Source organism: Trichophyton rubrum, assembly GCF_000151425.1.
Source record: "Trichophyton rubrum CBS 118892 genomic scaffold supercont2.5, whole genome shotgun sequence".
NCBI lineage: Eukaryota > Fungi > Ascomycota > Eurotiomycetes > Onygenales > Arthrodermataceae > Trichophyton > Trichophyton rubrum.
The window spans coordinates 1,301,197-1,318,317 of NW_003456424.1; the positions used below are offsets into that span (position 1 = coordinate 1,301,197).

The 17,121-nt window shown below is 49.6% G+C and overlaps 6 protein-coding genes across 6 annotated transcripts; 3 read left to right on the top strand and 3 right to left on the bottom strand.

Annotated features, from left to right (window-relative positions):
* Positions 1 to 767: 767 nt before the first annotated feature.
* On the bottom strand, positions 768 to 3,192 carry TERG_05241 (uncharacterized protein; the record flags this gene model as incomplete). The annotated part of the gene is made up of 2 exons (XM_047748396.1): positions 1,339 to 3,192; positions 768 to 1,258 (listed from the first exon to the last, which is right to left on the bottom strand). The coding sequence occupies exons 1-2, from the start codon at positions 2,936 to 2,938 to the stop codon at positions 768 to 770; spliced, it is 2,091 nt and encodes a 696-aa protein (XP_047604378.1). The 5' UTR covers positions 2,939 to 3,192.
* A 1,177-nt stretch (positions 3,193 to 4,369) lies between these two features.
* TERG_05242 (uncharacterized protein) lies at positions 4,370 to 7,160 on the bottom strand. The gene is made up of 2 exons (XM_003234602.2): positions 6,837 to 7,160; positions 4,370 to 6,770 (listed from the first exon to the last, which is right to left on the bottom strand). Exons 1-2 carry the CDS (start codon positions 7,126 to 7,128, stop codon positions 5,080 to 5,082), a joined length of 1,983 nt encoding a protein of 660 aa, XP_003234650.1. The 5' UTR covers positions 7,129 to 7,160; the 3' UTR covers positions 4,370 to 5,079.
* Positions 7,161 to 7,281: 121 nt separating this feature from the next.
* TERG_05244 (uncharacterized protein) lies at positions 7,282 to 8,630 on the bottom strand (the record flags this gene model as incomplete). Its single annotated transcript, XM_003234603.2, has 4 exons — positions 7,282 to 8,001; positions 8,078 to 8,206; positions 8,272 to 8,300; positions 8,459 to 8,630. The coding sequence occupies 4 exons, from the start codon at positions 8,628 to 8,630 to the stop codon at positions 7,657 to 7,659; spliced, it is 675 nt and encodes a 224-aa protein (XP_003234651.1). The 3' UTR covers positions 7,282 to 7,656.
* TERG_05245 (uncharacterized protein) lies at positions 8,617 to 10,685 on the top strand. The gene is made up of 3 exons (XM_003234604.2): positions 8,617 to 9,780; positions 9,848 to 9,865; positions 9,934 to 10,685. Exons 1-3 carry the CDS (start codon positions 9,736 to 9,738, stop codon positions 10,660 to 10,662), a joined length of 792 nt encoding a protein of 263 aa, XP_003234652.1. The 5' UTR covers positions 8,617 to 9,735; the 3' UTR covers positions 10,663 to 10,685.
* A 516-nt stretch (positions 10,686 to 11,201) lies between these two features.
* TERG_05246 (DNA repair protein rhp51) lies at positions 11,202 to 12,480 on the top strand (the record flags this gene model as incomplete). Its single annotated transcript, XM_003234605.1, has 4 exons — positions 11,202 to 11,288; positions 11,363 to 11,442; positions 11,539 to 11,606; positions 11,666 to 12,480. The coding sequence occupies 4 exons, from the start codon at positions 11,202 to 11,204 to the stop codon at positions 12,478 to 12,480; spliced, it is 1,050 nt and encodes a 349-aa protein (XP_003234653.1).
* Positions 12,481 to 12,899: 419 nt separating this feature from the next.
* On the top strand, positions 12,900 to 16,966 carry TERG_05247 (uncharacterized protein; the record flags this gene model as incomplete). Its single annotated transcript, XM_003234606.1, has 3 exons — positions 12,900 to 13,536; positions 13,614 to 15,740; positions 15,801 to 16,966. 3 exons carry the CDS (start codon positions 12,900 to 12,902, stop codon positions 16,964 to 16,966), a joined length of 3,930 nt encoding a protein of 1,309 aa, XP_003234654.1.
* Positions 16,967 to 17,121: the final 155 nt, after the last annotated feature.

Below are 17,121 nucleotides of genomic sequence, written 5' to 3' on the forward strand. Positions count from 1 at the left end.
GGTCGACTGTATGATTCCCTCAAGTTTATGACATCTTAAGGTAAAGCACTTACCAATAATGAATTTCTAGATCAATACTTGCATGCTCGTCAAGCAGCCGAGTTCGATGCCAATAATTCCCGCTCCCTTGATCTGAAGTACTCATCGATGGTGGTTCTCTCTGCCAAATTTTCGAATGAGTAACGCCGATTCATGTTTATTCTCTGATCTCCCTCGTTACGATTGATGATGCAAGCTTCTCGGTACATACTTGAAGCCTCGTGATACGACCGTTACAGCCAATGATTGCCCTTCTTCTACTATTACTACTATTATTCATTTTAATTCTAATCCTTTCGCGATACGCTCGATGGCTCAAGTTGCATGGAAAATTAGCTTCCCAAGGCCGGATGTATTCATATTTCTATGCAGGGGTTTGTTTCTGAGGGTTCATGTACAATATATTTTTTTAACTGGATGCTGGGAGAAAGGAGTGAGGAAAAGGGATGGCCAACCATAGAGGTAGTGATACCAAAGGAGAGCCTTTATATAAGTTTTCCTTCCAGAAAATAGCTAAACCATACAAAATGATATAAAATAAACCAGATATCCAGAGAGCAGGGGATATAATAGCTAGCAGATATATCAACGAAGTAAACGCAGCAATGAAATCTTTGTGGTATTATAGGTAACAAATGAAAATCGTTCAGCCAGGCCGAAGAGAAAATGAAATTATGTGTTTAATAGTGGGATATCCAGAAAAAAAATGGCATGAGAAATAAATGGGTTTAGAGGCCGGTTTCTAATGGTGCAACACCATCCAATATCCTCCGGGCAGCATCTAGTCTGCGCCGTAGAATGGTGGCAATCCGGTTATCGATGGGAGATTGAAGGTCGGCCGTTGAAGCTCGAAGGAGCTCAAGGCTCACATTTCCAAGACTTTGGATGACTGCTTCTACAAGTTTAGAATCGGCATCGCATAGACTGCCGTTCTGGGGAGAATATAGTGCAGAGGCGTCGCTGGCCTTCTCGTTGGCAGCTGAGGAGAGGATAGATCTAACAAGGAGGCCTGGAGTCTGAGGAGTAGCCGCGGCCTTCTTGAGTTCGGAGATGGAGGCTAATAATGCGGCGTTTTCATCCTTCGCGGCAGTGACGGATGATATAGAGGCACGAGGTGTTGATGAGGCTGACTGGGTGCGGGAAAAGGTTGATGTACTATCGTAATATTGTTGGGTGGGAAGGGTCAAGGAATCGTCCGTGAATTGACGGGATAGTCTGTCTGTGGTGACGAATGTTAGTACGGAAAGCTGGTAAAAATGATAATTTAAAAGAAAAAAAAAAAGAAAAAAGGAATCTTACTTGAAGGTCGGTTTCTTCCCCAGTAGATTCCATTGCCATTGGGCGAAGTCAGAGCATCGTGGTATCCATAGTCTCCCTCAGTTGCGGTAGCAAAGGTGGCATCTGTCGAAATCGAGTCGCTGCTAGTTACCCTTGAGAGAGCCGACCCTGACCCGTTCTTTGGTGTTTCACGGCCATCCGGGCGTGTGGTTTCAGTTGATCCAGAAGAACAGATACTACCCGAGCGGTTCAATCGTCCCGAATATGTTCCGAGCGCACTGTGAAGGATGAAATGCTCGTAATCAAAGGCATCGATACGGTCCTCGTGACGGATTGTCTCCTGGACTGGTGGAACAGAAGGGAATTCTTCTAGGATGTCCTGGTACACTGATTCAGTTGGGCTGCCCATTGGTTCTCGCAGTATCTCTTCAAGTTCTTGTCTGTCAATTTCAGATGGTTCAGATTCGTTATCCGAATATTCAAAGTATTCGGACTCGCTTTCATCTGTTTCTTCAATTATCTTCCTAGTATCATTGCCAGCTGGGGTTTGAGGAGCAGGGCCCTGGATGGGTTCCTCGATTGGCTCTTCAATAGGTCCCTCAACAGGCTCCTCGACAGGACCCTCGATGGGACTTTCAGCAGTGCCTTGTATGGGATTGGATACGGTGTCCTCGGTGAATTCTATGGAATCTTCCTTATCTTCCAAATCATCCTGTTGGTTTTCCTCGTGGGGCAGAGTTGGAGATGATGTGCATGCAGTATTATGCGACTCTTCATGGAGCGCAGGGGGAGGAGACTGTGGCTTGTTGTAATCAGGAGTAGCAAGAGTTTCTGGGTATGAGGACCGCCTCTGATATTCGAGAGGATTGGTGTAGTTCTCATCCGCTACAGTGAACGGACTTGGTGTGCGTAGGCTTTGCTGGCTACGTCTGCGTATTGATTCCTCTTGAGTCCTTTCTTTGAGCGTGGAAAGCTTTGATCTTAGCCCGTCTACTTGGCCCTGTAGACCACGCATTTGAAGATGCGCACTTGCGGGAGATGGAGGGGTTGTTGACTGGCTGCAGGAATCAGGTTTGTTGATCAAGGGTAGAGATTTTGAGGATGAAGGCGAGCTCTTGACATCACCACTGGGAAGAGGTGACGTTCTTGACTGCCCATTGGGTATAGGGGCCGACTGTGAAGAGGGAGTCAGTGACCTGGACCTGTCGGGGGTAGCTTCAGGGACTAATGTGCTGGCTTCGGTAGTTGGTTCCTTGTCATCGTCTTGTTCTTCCCCCTCTACGTGGGAATAGAATCCAGTCCTATACTCAGAGGCACTGGTTGAACCCAGGGCACTGAACGATCTAAATTGTCCGTTCACCCCCGATAGCCGGTTGAAAGACGATTGTGATGGAGAGCAGAGGTCACTCTGTCCACGAAGATGAGATGCATTGCCGGTATACCCCTGATGGGCCCTTTGGCGTAGCAATGCGCCTGCCAGAGATGTCTGGGAGCGCCTCTCCCCCCTTTGGAGATGCTTATGGTACGAGCTTCCGGCGCTGCCAAAAGCCCGATTCAGAGATGGCGAAGGCGACGGCGTCATGCGAAACGAGCTCCTCGCGCGGTTCAGGTTGCCTTCCATATGCTGGTAGATGTCAATGTTAGAATACCAGTATATGTAGGGGGAAAATCAACGGGTATATATCAACATACCGTCAGCTTCAGCTTTGCGTTCTCCAGCATAGAGGTCAGCTCGTCGAGCTCATCGTAGACTCTGTCACCCCTGTCAGAGCTCTCGGTCTTCTCCTCGCCATCTTCATCCTCCTCTGCGATTGCACCCATGGGGAGAATGCGGTGCTCCGGCTCAAAGACAACAGCACTCAGGTCGTCTGCGCCTCCAAGCACGCCCGCCCCTTCGTCGTCTGGATGCGCTTTATCCTGCTCAAAGAGCCCGGACGGCAGATCCTGCAGCTCCCTGAGTTTCGAATGCCGCTTGGACATGCAATTGCTCGCACCGAGCCCAGCAGAACCAGAGGGATCTACAAGACTGTCGAGGCTGTTGGTGCTGCTGGCTCTGCTCTGCCGTCTGGAATGGGTCCTTATCGTATGATCTATATCCGACATCTGGGATGATCGCATAGGCTCGTTCACAGCACCAGCACCCGCATTCGTACCAGCATTCGCACTCGCACTCGCACCGGCACCGGCACCGGCACCGGGGGCGGCCATCGCTTGCGGTGACCCTTCTGCCGTGCCGTATGCTGCGTAGGATTGTATAGGCTCGTCGGGCCCGGAGGAGTTTCGGTCGTAGGAGGTGGTGGTCGAGACGGAGGTGCTGCGCTGGTGCATGAGCGAGTAGCTGCTGGCGAGCAGCCTGGACTGCTCCGCCGCCCGCTGCAGGTCCTCGAGGGCCGGCGAAGGGGTCGAGGACTCGCGCTCTTCGCCGTAAGGGAGTATCATGTCCGGGTTCGTCAGCGTGGGCGAGGGAGCCAGCATCGATCGGTTCAGGGACAACTTGTCGCTACTATGGGCAGCCGGAGCCATGCTAGAGAGGACGGTATTCGGCATGGCTTTGCTGCGTCTCGTCAACGGCGCATGCTTCGCTGCGCTGCCGCGAGCTGGTCGAGATCTATAGAGGCCTGTCTCTGCAATGCGTGTATATATATATATATGTATCTAGCAGTTTGGTAGGGGCTGCGTTTTTCTGGTAGCTTTTCTGCGCGGCGCTCCAGGCACAGCCGGGGACCGGAAGCTAGACGGTGTTAGACGGCCGGCAGAGGGCGAAAAGGAGCCAGATGAGCGGTGGTGATGGGCGGTATAATACTACGCAGCGTCTTGCTGGAGGTGCGTTTTCTGTTTTATTCTCCGTCGAGCCAGGGGGCCGGGAGTTGGTGATATAGATTGATCGCTATAGTTATGGGGACAGGGAGGCCGCAGCTTGTTTGTTCGCCACAGCAGGTTTATTTTTATGAGGAAGAAGAACAGAGACAGCAGACAAGAAAAGCAGGCGAGAGAGAGAGAGAGAGGGAGAGAGAGAGAAAAAGGAGAGATCTCGTATATCGACGATGTGAATGGACGGGACGGCCGGGATAGCAAGGACCAGCGGCAGGAGATCCGGTTCTCTTGGTTGTTAAGGACAGGGAAAAGGACGCAGAGGAGATCGCGGCAGCAGAGGAAGAAGAATAAGAAGAAGCACGGAGGTAGTAGGGCTTAGTTTGCTCCATGGCCCGGTGGACTATTCGATTTATTATTAGTTGACTGTCTATATTTGCTCTCCATGCGGTGGCGTTGGGCTCTTTTGCTGCTCTACTCCGTACTCTGTATATACAAACAAACACCCCAGGGACGACGAGACGGCAGACGAGAAGAACTGACAAGGCATGACGTCTACGGGATGCGCTTTTTGCCTTCCCCCTGCGATTCTCTCGATCGGTTTGTGTGTGCTTTAATTTCCTTTGTCCATTATTTTTCGTAATATTTTCTACAGTGTTATTTCTTTTTCCTTGCCCCTTTTTTGCTTTTTGTGGAGGCGCACACGAGAGTGTGTATGGATGCCCCTGGGTCAGCCTGGGGCGGCCAAGGGATGGATGGAAAGGGAGAGAGAGAAAAAGAGAGAGAAAAGCGCCGGCGAGCTTCAAAGGGGAGAGAGGCTGTTTGTGGTGGTGGTGGTGGTGGTGGTCGTTGTTGTTGTTGTATCAGTTGCTGCCCCAAGGGTATGTATGACAGAGCAGGGGCATATATTATTATTGGAGCACGGCATGACAGCGGTGGTTTGTTCACTATTCAGGCAATTTTCTCAAGGAGCAGCTTTGCAGCGCTGCTGGCAGGGTCTCGTTTCTCCTCTCCGTCTCCCCTGGGCTTGCTCGCCAGCTCTGTTAGCTGCTTCTTGCTCTTCTTCAGGGTAGCGGCCAGCTCGTCTTGCTTGTCAAACTCCTCGGACTCCAGCAGGGCAACAACGACAAAGGGATTCCACTCGGTGGCCCACGACTGCACGTTATCCTTGATGTGCTTGTAGAGAAGGCACGCAAAGTTGAGCGGAGGCTGGACGGGCTCTACCTTCTTGGTAGCATTGTTGAACCGTCCTCCCTGGACGAGGGCCTTGAGCATCCGGCCGGCGTTGGGTGACTTGAGGACATCGCCCTCTGCCTCTGCCAGGCCCGCCACAGCCTCGAGAGCAGCTGTTTTGTCACCGGTGCTGTCGAAAAGGACCTCGGTGATAAACCGGGCTCCAAAGCTGGTCTCGGCCAGGGCAGCAGCGTTGTTGGCAATGCATTCGAGCAGAGCCGGAGAGGCCGCACTGACAAGCTCTCGTTGACGGATCTCGGGATCCTTCTTGGATGTCTGTGATCGAATCTCACACACTTCATCGAGGATCTGGCGGTCTGTATCTGTAATCAGCCACCCGTTCTTCTTGCCGGCAAACGAATAGAGAATGGGAATGCGAGCCAGCTGGTCGTTGGCCCGCGGTACCAGGTCGTCCTGGGTAAGCAGCTCCGACAGCAGTAGCTTCTGAGTCAACTTGGTATCATCCACAACCTCGTACGCGACCAAGAGCACAGTGTGGCCGTGGACGTCTCCAGACATCAGCTTCACTGTATCACGGTACATTCGCAGCAGCAGCTTTCGATCTTTGGCATTCGAGTACGCCAGCGCCAGACACATCAGCCTGGCACCAGATTTGGTAAATGCCAAATTCTTAGCTAGGTCCCCTTCTTCGTCTCCCTTGAGCAGCTCAATGAACTCGGTTGCTTCCTCACTGCCGGGCTTCGTGCTGAGGAAGTACTGCAGCATTGCATCATGCAACATGGTGAAGCCCGTAGTCTTCTTTTGGATAAGCTGGTTTATCATCCCATGGAGATGCTGTAGGATGGGCGCACGCTTCTCAGGACTTTTCTCCAGGATTTCAGGTAGCGACGGGGTCTCATCACTAATCTCGTCTTTCATAAGCGTAAACTCCATCCCGTACCATTCTCGAAGCAGCTTGTGCTTCTGCACCGGTGTGGCCACGGTTCGGTAGATATCGTCCAAGATCCACGAGGCCTCTGGATGCCGGATAAGCCTCTTCACATGGCCAAAGAACTCTGGTATGATCAGGTCCCGGATCTCTGCATCTCCATGTACAAGCAACTTTCCAAGCAAGAACTTTGCGTACTTGCTCTCTGCCAAACTCCGGTAGTCGCCCTTCAGCTCGACAGCAATGTTCTTGCGCTGCTCCAGGTTCGCATACTTGAGCGCGGTCTGGATAACTCGGACAGAGTCGTGCTTGAAAACAAAGTCCTTTACTCGGCCTGTTATGATGCCGTATAGTTCGGCGACCAGCTTCTTGCGCTCTTCGCGAGGCACATGGGATTTCCGCCGTAGTCTTTCCCAGATCTTCTTTGTGCGCGCAATGGCATCGGCATTGGGCCTGGCGGCTTTGCGCTCTTGTGCAAGCGCTTTTTGCTTTGCATGGGACTCTCTGGATGTGCTTGTTTCTGTTTATGCCAGTTATTAGTATCTGTAATAGCTGTAGACTGTAGAAACCGGGGATGGCTTTATACTGTTTTCTGCATTGCCATTGGCATTGCCGTTGCCCTTTGCGGCGTCTTTCTCAGACTCATTGCTCAATTCCTCCTCCTCCTCCATTTCTTCATCCTCTTCATCGCCGTCCTCGTCGTCCTCATCAACGTCGTCATCATCTAGCATATCCTCATCGCTGTCCACCTCCACCACCTTTGCGGCCTTTGTCTTGGACTTGCCCTTCACTTCGACCGGCTTCGCCGACGACTTCGACTTGGTTCTTTTGCTGAGGGAGGCCTCTGTGGTATCGGTCCTGCGCTTTACCCCCGCCATCGTGTATATTCCAGTCGCAAAAATCCCCCAAAAGTTGAGCTCCTTAAGTGAATTTCAATAATATCTTTTTATTTTACTTTTTTTTCTACTTTTTATTTTATTTTATTTTTTATTATTTTTGAGTTTTTTTTTTTTTTTTTTTGGGAAGTTTTTCATGTTTGCACTGTTTGCATAGATCTGATAGGTGACTAAGCAACAGCATATCACGTGATATGTACATTGGGCTTTTTGCGGCTAAAAAAAAATGCAAGCAAGGAAAAAGAAGGAAGAAGAAAAGAAGCAAACAAGGAAGAAGAAGAAGAAGAAGAAGAAGAAGAGAAGAATCCAGCGCCTGGAAAGCAGCAAAGGGAGGGCAGCTCGGCAGCTGGGAAAGGCAGATAGCAGCAGGCCGGAAGGAGATGCGGCCCCTAAGTAGCCCCAGCGGCCCAACTATGGGTTCATTCAACGCCAATGAATACAAAAATATTAATGTCAAACATAGCAAACCAGCATTTATAGACAAGAATTCTGGGCTCTGGTTAGTGTGAGCTATTTGGCCCGGTCTATGCTCGCTAGCTCGGCGCCCTGCCCACTTTGATCCCGTCGTCTACCGGGGAAGTGGAAGCTATGCTTTCCCGGTGTCTGCTGGGACGCAGGCGAGTCACCAAAGCGAGAGAACAGCCCCCGTTTCTTCGGTTTGGAATCGTCAGCTAGGGAGACGTCTTCGAACGGATCTTCTACCTCGTCCACGCCATTGCTGTCTATGGGGGGTTCGAGAGAATAACCGTTTATTGATGAACGGGGACAGGTGGTCCGGGACAGGCGGGAGTCCAGTGAGGTGCGAGATGCAGCTATGTCCGAATGCTGGCTCACGGGGGACCGAGCGGATATGTCCTGGAAGGGGTTTTATATGGAGTACAGCGATTAGCCGTGGATCAGTGTCTCTTCGTTCATGGTGGTCGAGTCTTACAAATGAACGACGATACGAATCAAACGACTCCCGCGATATTGAGAAGGGCTCATTTTCATCAACGAGGTTCCGGCTGGCTTTTCGAGACGATGGCCGCTGCCAGTAGCTCTTCGTCTCAGTGGGCGAGGGCTGTAGTCGTATCAGTAAGGATATACAGCACTACGAGAGTATGTGCATGCGATTCAGCCTCATACCGGAAGATAGACTCCGTTGTCATTCACGACTGCAAAAGAGACTACCTGTCAGCCATATCCGGGAGAGCACGCTTGTGGATCAGAAATCAAGGACAGGGGGCTGCGATCCATATGGCAGACTTATGGATGACGCTCCTTACGTCCGGATTGTCCGGATATCAGGATCGCAGATGGCAGATGCGTTTACCACTCATTTTATATTCATGAGGCTCGTCAACTTTTGGCCTCTGGAGCGTCAATGACGGCCGTGGACTTCTTGCCGGGCTTCTCTCTGCAGACAGTTGGCCTGGCTCGCCCGGCGCTTCTTCCACGTTCACGGCTGGGGGGCGTCGGGGAAACAGGTTACGAAAGGGCGGCATGGCTAGCAGGGTCAAACAGGCAACGGACGGTGTGGATGTATGTTCCTTTCTCTCTAGCAAATCTGCCTAGGAACAAGTCTCGATTAAACGGATGTGCATCAGGCCATACGGCGCAGAGCCTAGGATTTGGCAGATGTGCGTGCCTGTCTGTATCGCCAGCCAACAATCGCTGCTGTCATAGCCAAGCAGTAGTTACACTAGTCGATTATACGAACGAGCCGGCGCCGGCGCCGGCGCATGCTAAACTAGCCTCCGATCAACTCAGGGTCAAGATCTCTTCCTCTGCATGACGTCTTGCAGTAGTAAGGGGCAGTAAGTAGTGTAGGTGTGAGGAATGAGGAATGGTAGGAAGCGTATCAGCGTAGCCTGCTGCAGCGATATAAAAGCTGCATGCCAGGTGTCAGCCCTCGGGTCGAATCGATCGCTTCGAGAGATCCCTGATCTACGGACATGTCTCCTCTCTCTCATAATATGTCCGTCGAATAGCCCATATCACCTTGCATGCCGGCTGTGTCTCACATTCGCCGCCCGACTCAGGCGCTCTAGGCCTGCGTTGTTGCATTTAGTCAATGACGAAACGGGGCCATCTACAGTGGCGGATACGACTCTGTCCAGGGAGCATATATTTACCTGCTTGTTCACCTTCACGTTCCCTCGAATAGTTATATATCTTCGTCCGTAGTCATCACTATTCATCTCTCCTGTTCTCGATATCTCCCGTCCTGCGGGTTCCCTTGTTCCACCACATCTGCGTGGAGATCAGCGGTAACTAGAGTTAACTGGACAAGAGAAGTAAAGAAGAGCAACACCGAGTATCTACTCTCGTAGTTACAGACGAGCTTTGAATCATCATCATCTTCTTCTTCTTCTTCTTCTTTTTTGCTTCATACAAAATTATACCAAAAATCAAAGGCAGCGACGACCAGCTTCTCCTTTTCTTACGATTCACCAAATCCACTTAGTGCTTGCGGGCAAAAGTCAGAACTCAACTTCCCTACGACCGGCCTGAAGCTGCTTTATTTCCTGCTGGATAGCCGGAGATACGTCTCTTTCATGTTTGAATGAACAAGACGGACAGCTTTACGTCTGCCGTTTATCAGTCAAGATGGGATTCTGGGTGGACTGGGAGCTGTGGCAGAAGATGTGCTTTGTGAGTCTATGCAGACGCCGTTTTGCAGCTTCATCGTGTATATCCAGATGCTAATATGCGGACACAGGTTCTTGGAGGTCTTATTGTATGCTTTGAATGCCGATAGGCCTGTCTTCCCCTCCAGGCTCCTGCCCTGCTAACACTTCACATCAGGCGCTTGTTCTCGTGTACGGTACATGTGTCCATGCGTACAACAGTTGGAGGATAAAAAAGATTGGAGCAGCAGAGAAAATAAAGAAAGCGGAGGAAGAAGCGAATATTGGAACAAAGGATCTCAACCTCATACCCTTTGGATCTCGTGCTCTAGAGAGTGGAATCGAGATTGAAGGTATCTGGGTATCTAAGACCAACACTCCCCTACCGAGTCCGATTCCAGCTGCGACCCCTGAAACAACGAGGCCGTGTACCCCGTCCAATATCGAGCTTGGAGCTGCCGCTCTCCCGTCTCCTAGGGGAGGAGGTTCTGCCCTGGGGCGCAGACAGGATGAGACATTGCTCACAACGAATGGACTGAAGGCTGCCGTAGCCAGAGGGCTCGATAAGAATTCCAGTTCAGAGTCTTCTAGCACAAGAATCTCATATGAATCGAGTCTGTCGTCGCCCCCTAACGGAGCTGGTACGCATCAACCAAAACCTCTATTGTCACTAGAAGCGAGAAGAGGTATATTGACACATCTTGATTTGATAGAAGGCGAAGGCACAGAGCAGACAGGTCTGCACGCAGCCCCCAAAGCCGTACACCACTCGAGAAACCAGTCGAATAGCCATATCCCCGTGGGAGACGAAGACCACCTACAGGCACTACACACCCACAGACGGTCCCATGTAGCGGAGACTGGCCAGCTCGGAGGACCATGGAGACAACAGCCTGTCTCGGCCTGAGTCCAGAAGATGAATTTAAAAGATACCGACTCTCTTTGACGGCTTCGACGCAGCGATGCATGCTGCCAGAGCCTACTCTCATCTTACAGCCGTGATGATGATAACTAACGACAGATTTGATTCTACTGGCGCGTTTTTCTTGCATATGAGTTTCCTACAATATTACTCAGGAGGCTTCCCCCCTTTCCCGTTATTCTACCGCCAGCCTTCCACCAACCGTTGCTCTAATAATAATTAATCTGGTTATAAAAAGTCGTTACTCCGTAGAAACCGAGCAAAATCCGCCTTAAAAAGACGTTTTAATTGTGGCTATTTACATCACGTGGACACGCGTCTTGACTTTTCAACATCGAAAAACATCGAAATTCATCAACACTATCGAGCTGTCGACATTTCTGCTTGCTGTTCCGTGTAGCATTGGCTCATTGTCTTGCCAGTCTATTCTTTTTATATTGCTGTTTCTCGGTCTAGTTCTACAGAACCTATCCTTGTTGGAGCGGATCGACACGTGTACCTAGACGCGCGCATAGCCCACCAAGATGACTACAGAGGAGGCATCGCAGGCCGAGCTGGATGATAACGGCCTGCCAGGGCCAGGAGCACCTACGCCCCTGTCTGCCCTCGAGGTTGGTTATTGATGCTCTTGTGCTGCCTCCACTCTTCCGCTCCGACGGTACTAACAGGGTCTTATTTCACTTAGGGCGTTGGGGGCCTAACCGCGCGAGATATCAAACTGATTACCGATGGAGGCTTTCATACCGTCGAGGCAGTGGCATATACGTATTTCTCCCTTATCTCTCTTCTCTCTCTTTTCTTTCCAGTCCAAGTGCTACGGCTTTGACTGTCTTCATTGCAGCACCGGCTGACCCTGCCTAGGCCAAAGCGGGTGTTGGAGCAAATCAAAGGAATTTCAGAACAAAAGGCTACAAAGATACTGACAGAAGGTTATACTCCTCTCCTTCAGCGTTGGCGACATAATCGATCTACTGACACTGGTTTATAGCGGCTAAAATCGTGCCTATGGGGTTCACGACTGCGACCGAAATGCACTCTCGTCGAGCGGATTTGATATGTATAACTACTGGCTCCAAGCAGCTTGACACCCTTCTTGCCGGCGGCATCGAGACAGGGTCCATTACAGAACTCTTTGGCGAATTTCGAACAGGAAAAAGTCAAATATGTCATACCCTAGCTGTCACTTGTCAGCTACCCTTCGACATGGGTGGTGGTGAGGGTAAATGCCTCTATATCGATACCGAAGGAACGTTTCGACCCGTGCGTCTGTTGGCCGTAGCACAACGGTATGGTCTCGTCGGCGAAGAAGTGCTAGACAACGTCGCTTATGCTCGTGCCTACAACTCCGACCACCAGCTTCAATTGCTCAACCAGGCATCCCAGATGATGTGCGAGACGAGGTTCTCCCTTCTCATTGTTGATTCTGCCACCTCGCTCTACCGGACGGATTTCAGCGGCCGTGGAGAGCTATCGTCAAGACAGAACCATCTGGCTCGATTCATGCGCACCCTGCAACGTCTTGCCGATGAATTCGGAGTCGCTGTTGTAATTACTAACCAGGTTGTTGCACAAGTTGACGGTGGACCAAGCGCAATGTTCAATCCTGATCCCAAGAAGCCAATCGGCGGTAACATTATTGCCCACGCGAGTACCACGCGACTGAGTTTGAAGAAAGGCAGAGGGGAGACCCGAATTTGCAAGATCTACGACAGCCCGTGTCTTCCAGAGAGTGACTGTCTGTTTGCCATTAATGAAGATGGCATCGGGGATCCTAGTCCTAAAGATCTAGAGAAGGAACCATGATTGATCTAGACCTGTCCTCTCAATTTCGACGTGATTTTGCTACTCATTTAGCTGCGGCGTTTGGGGAACTTTCCTTGTCTCTATTCTCATGCATACTAATTACGATTCCTCCGTCTATATTATGCCATTATAGAATAAAAATACGAATAACGAGCGTAAATATTATTGATTCTAATACCGTTCATTTGCCTTCATTGTTGTGTTGTTGGTGTTTTTTGATAAATACGGCGTCGATACAGAGTTTGTATTGGCCAACCTATAATATTTTACGCGCTAAACTCCATCTTCAAGTTTTGAAATATAATAAAATCGACATTTGAGAAACAAGCTCCAACAAGAAGCAATGCCACAGCACCGTCTCTCCCACGCCTAGCCTTCTCGCAGATGGGACAGATCTGTTTTCTGTCGCTATAACGAAGATGTTGGTAACTCACAGGGGCACCAAGGTCGATATTGGCCCAACCACGCAGCACCCCGCCGTGACGGTCGCCATCAAATCGCATGGAGCTCAGCAACGAGCCAAAATCTCAGCAACGACCGCCTCGAGTGCCTGCGACACAGCCATACGGGACGAAGACGCGTTCGCAAAGCAATACTTAGCCTCCCAGAGCTCTATCTACTTCCGCAAGCGCAAAACCTACCCTCGATCGTTCTTCTGGCGGGTTATTGAAGACAGTACCTGTCTTGAACTCAGAGCTGTTGATTTGACAAAGAGCTCACAGGACCATCATGAATCGAACGTTACTATTCGACTTGAGTTTGAGAATGCCATTGTACCGCATGGCGTGGCTCTGGCGGACGTGGAGGGCCATGAATCACTCAGTGTTTTTGTTCTACTGAGATCGAAGCAGCTGTACACATTCACGATGAGACCTGAATACTTCCGGAAGCTAGAGTTGATTGACGAGAACATCAATGATTGGTGTAAGACGTGCAGCCCAGCGCCTCTGGGATTCTCGTTTCCACACCGGTTGTATGCTGCCTCGCCTTATGAGCTGTTTATTTCTCTTGACAGCGGATCTCTTTTGCGTCTGACAAGGAAAGTCGGTGATGATGGTATGCTTCCACTACGATGTCCAATTCTTTCCCCTCTTGTTCTTCTCAACGGATCACTAATTGTATACTTTATTCAGGATCACATTGGTTCCCTGTCACCTTTGATGAAAAGAGCTGGAGCTTTTCTTTACGCGGACTCGTCAAGTGGAGCGGCGACCAGACAGTTCAATATGATGGCAGATCCCTGGACCCTAACACCCCCAATGCGATTGCAACAACCTCAGATCAGGCGTTTGTCTTCGTGGTTGGGTTGAACCACTCCTTAAAAGTCTGGAACCTAGCAAGCCAAAAACTCGTTGGGTCAAAGGACTTGTTGAACCGGACAAGTCAATCCCAGGATACTACGCCCCTAGCTTTGAACCCAGATGAGTCCGCATTCATTCGAGTCTTCACAGCGGAGAGGGCGTCAGAGGGCAGTATGTACTATGTTGTAACATACTCACCTCAGGATGATGGGCAGTTTAAATTCTGGGCTGTTGGGGGCGGGATTACAGGCCAATTGGTGATAGAGGACCTTTTCCCAGATTCAAAACTTCAGCCTGCAGATCCAGACCCGTCTGGCAGCGTATTTTGGAATGTGGTTGATTTCCAAATCAAGTCAATGGACGAAGGCAGAAATATGGCACTTTGGGTCCTCTGGAAAAGCCATAACTCTTACCGACTTTATAGCCTTCACTTTGATTTAGTCGATCTGGCCAAGGTGTGGAACACCAATTGGACCATGACATCGTTTACATTCCCCGGAAACAATACGCCTCCAAGCCCCGTACGGTCAGATACGACAGATACCCAAGAGAGATGGATCGAGTACCTCTTTGCACCTGGAAGATACTCACCTGAGATTCTCCGGACTGCTTTGGCAATCTACCAGGATGCCATGAAACTAAAGCACTCTCGCTCCTTAAGCAGTAACTCCACATCATCGTCACTACAGCAGGATGTCTGCACAACAATAACCCAATCTGTCACCCTACGGCAGCTCCCAGATACGGAAATGGACTTTTCAAAGTACTACAGAGATCTGGAAGCGAAGTGGCAGCAATTCTGGCAAATTGTTGAAGACATTAACAAGAAAACACAAGAAGCCATAAGCCTTGCCTATGATGCCTATAATGACCTTCCCTGGCTAATATTCAGCGGCGGGTCGGCTATTATTCGAGAATGTGATAGTACTGAGCTTATGTTGCACAACGATGGAGAAACTCTAGGCAATGGTATCGACGTTTTGGAAACTTGTTGGCCACATAGAAATATACCTCGTGAACTAGGAGAGAATCCTGGCCAATCTGCAAGTCTTGCTAACCTCGCAATGAGATTCCGAAAACTTTTCCCAGCTCAACTTAACGAGTCATGCCGGATGGCGTTGGACAATGAAATTTTTGCCGAGCCTTCGCTTTCTGCCGCGGAGAGAGTTGAAGCTTTCCAATCCAGCTGTGGGTTTCCAGAATTCATTACTGAAGAATTGTTTGAAGCTGGCTGTGCAAACATCGAGGAAACGATTGGATACAAAGGTCTCACGAACGAAACATTTTTCTCTATCATTGATACACTGCCTTTGAGTTTCCCAGGAAAGGATTCTGAACTCCAGTCCACGGCATTTGGACGCAACGCAATAACCCACGGAGCCAGGGAGGTCCTAGTTCAAAGCAGACAAATCATCCATGACTTATTACTTTTTGCCGTGTTTGTCGAGACCGAAGTGAACCTAGAGGCGGAGAATACTCAATTTGACGGGCCGATGATTTTTAGCACATTGATTGACCTACTTAAGGAGTACGAATTGATGATATGGTTAGGGACAAATATACGACCCCGACAGAAAAAGAACCGATCTGATTCCACAATTGTTCGATTTGGTTCAAAAGGCTGTGAATTCAACCACTGTACTACCGTCCTGGAAGATCTATTCGCAATCCATATCAAGCCTCAGCCTGCTGCATGTGTACCCCAGATGTACGCGATGACGCAGCAAATTCAGGACGTCATATCTTGGGTTACGAGACAAGGGGAAGTGTCTCTTTCTAACATCTTGGTGTTTATCCAATGTGATCTTCTCGCTTCCGACAACATCGAACTTGCATCTGATTTCCTTCGTTTCCAACCAAGTACCGCCTGGGCAACCTATGTTAAGGGACGGCTATACCTAGCTAAGTCCGATTTTGACACAGCAGCAATTTACTTCCAAAAGGCTGCCTACCTTCTTTGTGAGTCAATTTCCCACATGTGATCCTAGTACACATTCATTGACTATTATCATTATATAGCCTACGGAAAAGCTGTTGGGAATCTTCATGAGATGTCCTCAAATCTTCTCGATATAGTTTCCGTAGATAACTTCTACAATGGGCTTCCGAGATACTTCCAACACATCATTAACCTTTTTGAGCTTTCTCGGGCCTTTATTCATGTCGCTGACTTCGCCAACCTTGCACTTCAGGCTCTTGGATCCAGTCCAAAGAAAAACGAGACAGATCTTGAACATAAGAATCTTCGAAGCGACTTGCTTTCCCGATTATTCCATGCATCTTTGAAAACATGTCGATTTGATGATGCCTATTCAGCTCTCGCCAGATATACAGATCTAGCATTACAGAAATCTGCGCTAACATCTCTTACCACTACAATCCTAACTGCCTATGGACCAGGAACAGCAGGTCTACAAAAGGTTCTCCGCCTCCCTCTCTCCCTGACACCTCATCTCTGCTCCCATGTTGATGATGTTCTGGCATCTCTTGCGAGCAAACAATCACCCCTGGGACCTTCTATTGGCCAAACGGTACCCTTGAGCAGTTGGCAGGGGACCCAAAATCCACCAGAATATCATCGTGTCCTAAAGGCTTACCGAATCGCCCGCAATGACATCCGCGGGGCAGCAGAGGTCTCATATCAAATTGTTAGCAAGCTCAGGGACCTCAGAGACCGTCCAACTGCCTCACAGGTGAAGTTCTTTGCGGCCGAAGATGCTTCCAATGATCTGAACGAAGACGACATTGAGAGCAGAGAATTGCGAAACGAGCTTCTCTCCCTAATCAACCTTCTCGCCTGTATGGAGAAGAACGAAGCATACATTGTGGTCGAACAATTTGATCCAAACGCAAATCGACCCGATAGCATGAATTCAATTCTCCATCGACCAAGTAGCAGCATTGACGATCCATTCACCTCCTCTACTTCTTCCCTTAAGAACCCGTTCTCACACGGTGCTGATAACCGCAGTATGAATTCATCTGATTCACCTACTTTTCAGAATCACAATACGAGCCTGTCGCGGTCATCGTCTGAGCTGAAGATCAACCGTGCAAAACGCATTGTCATCACGCTTGAAGATCTTCGCAAGGAGTATCAGAGCGAGTTGGACCGAGTAAGCAGGATTCGAAGCGGTGACTGGGAATTTGGGGCAGTTGAAGATTTGGAAATGGCTGGTGTATGAAATTTCTGGTGTTTCATAAGTGGCTTTGTTTTATCAATGCGGAATGGTCTGGTTTTAGGAATGTTTCCTTTGCTGTTGAGCGTCCACAGTCAAGCAATTCAATCATGCTAGATTATTGATCAGAATACCCTTTTATCGGTAGAAAGATGGCTTCT

What these genes read in the sequence shown, in the direction of transcription:
- TERG_05245 (XM_003234604.2), top strand. Translation starts at nt 9,736, where the DNA reads ATGGGATTCTGGGTGGACTGGGAGCTGTGGCAGAAGATGTGCTTT.
- TERG_05242 (XM_003234602.2), bottom strand. Translation starts at nt 7,128, where the DNA reads ATGGCGGGGGTAAAGCGCAGGACCGATACCACAGAGGCCTCCCTCAGC. An exon ending in CAATGGCAATGCAGAAAACA is followed by an intron (nt 6,771 to 6,836) that starts GTATAAAGCCAT and finishes TGGCATAAACAG; the next exon opens with AAACAAGCACATCCAGAGAG.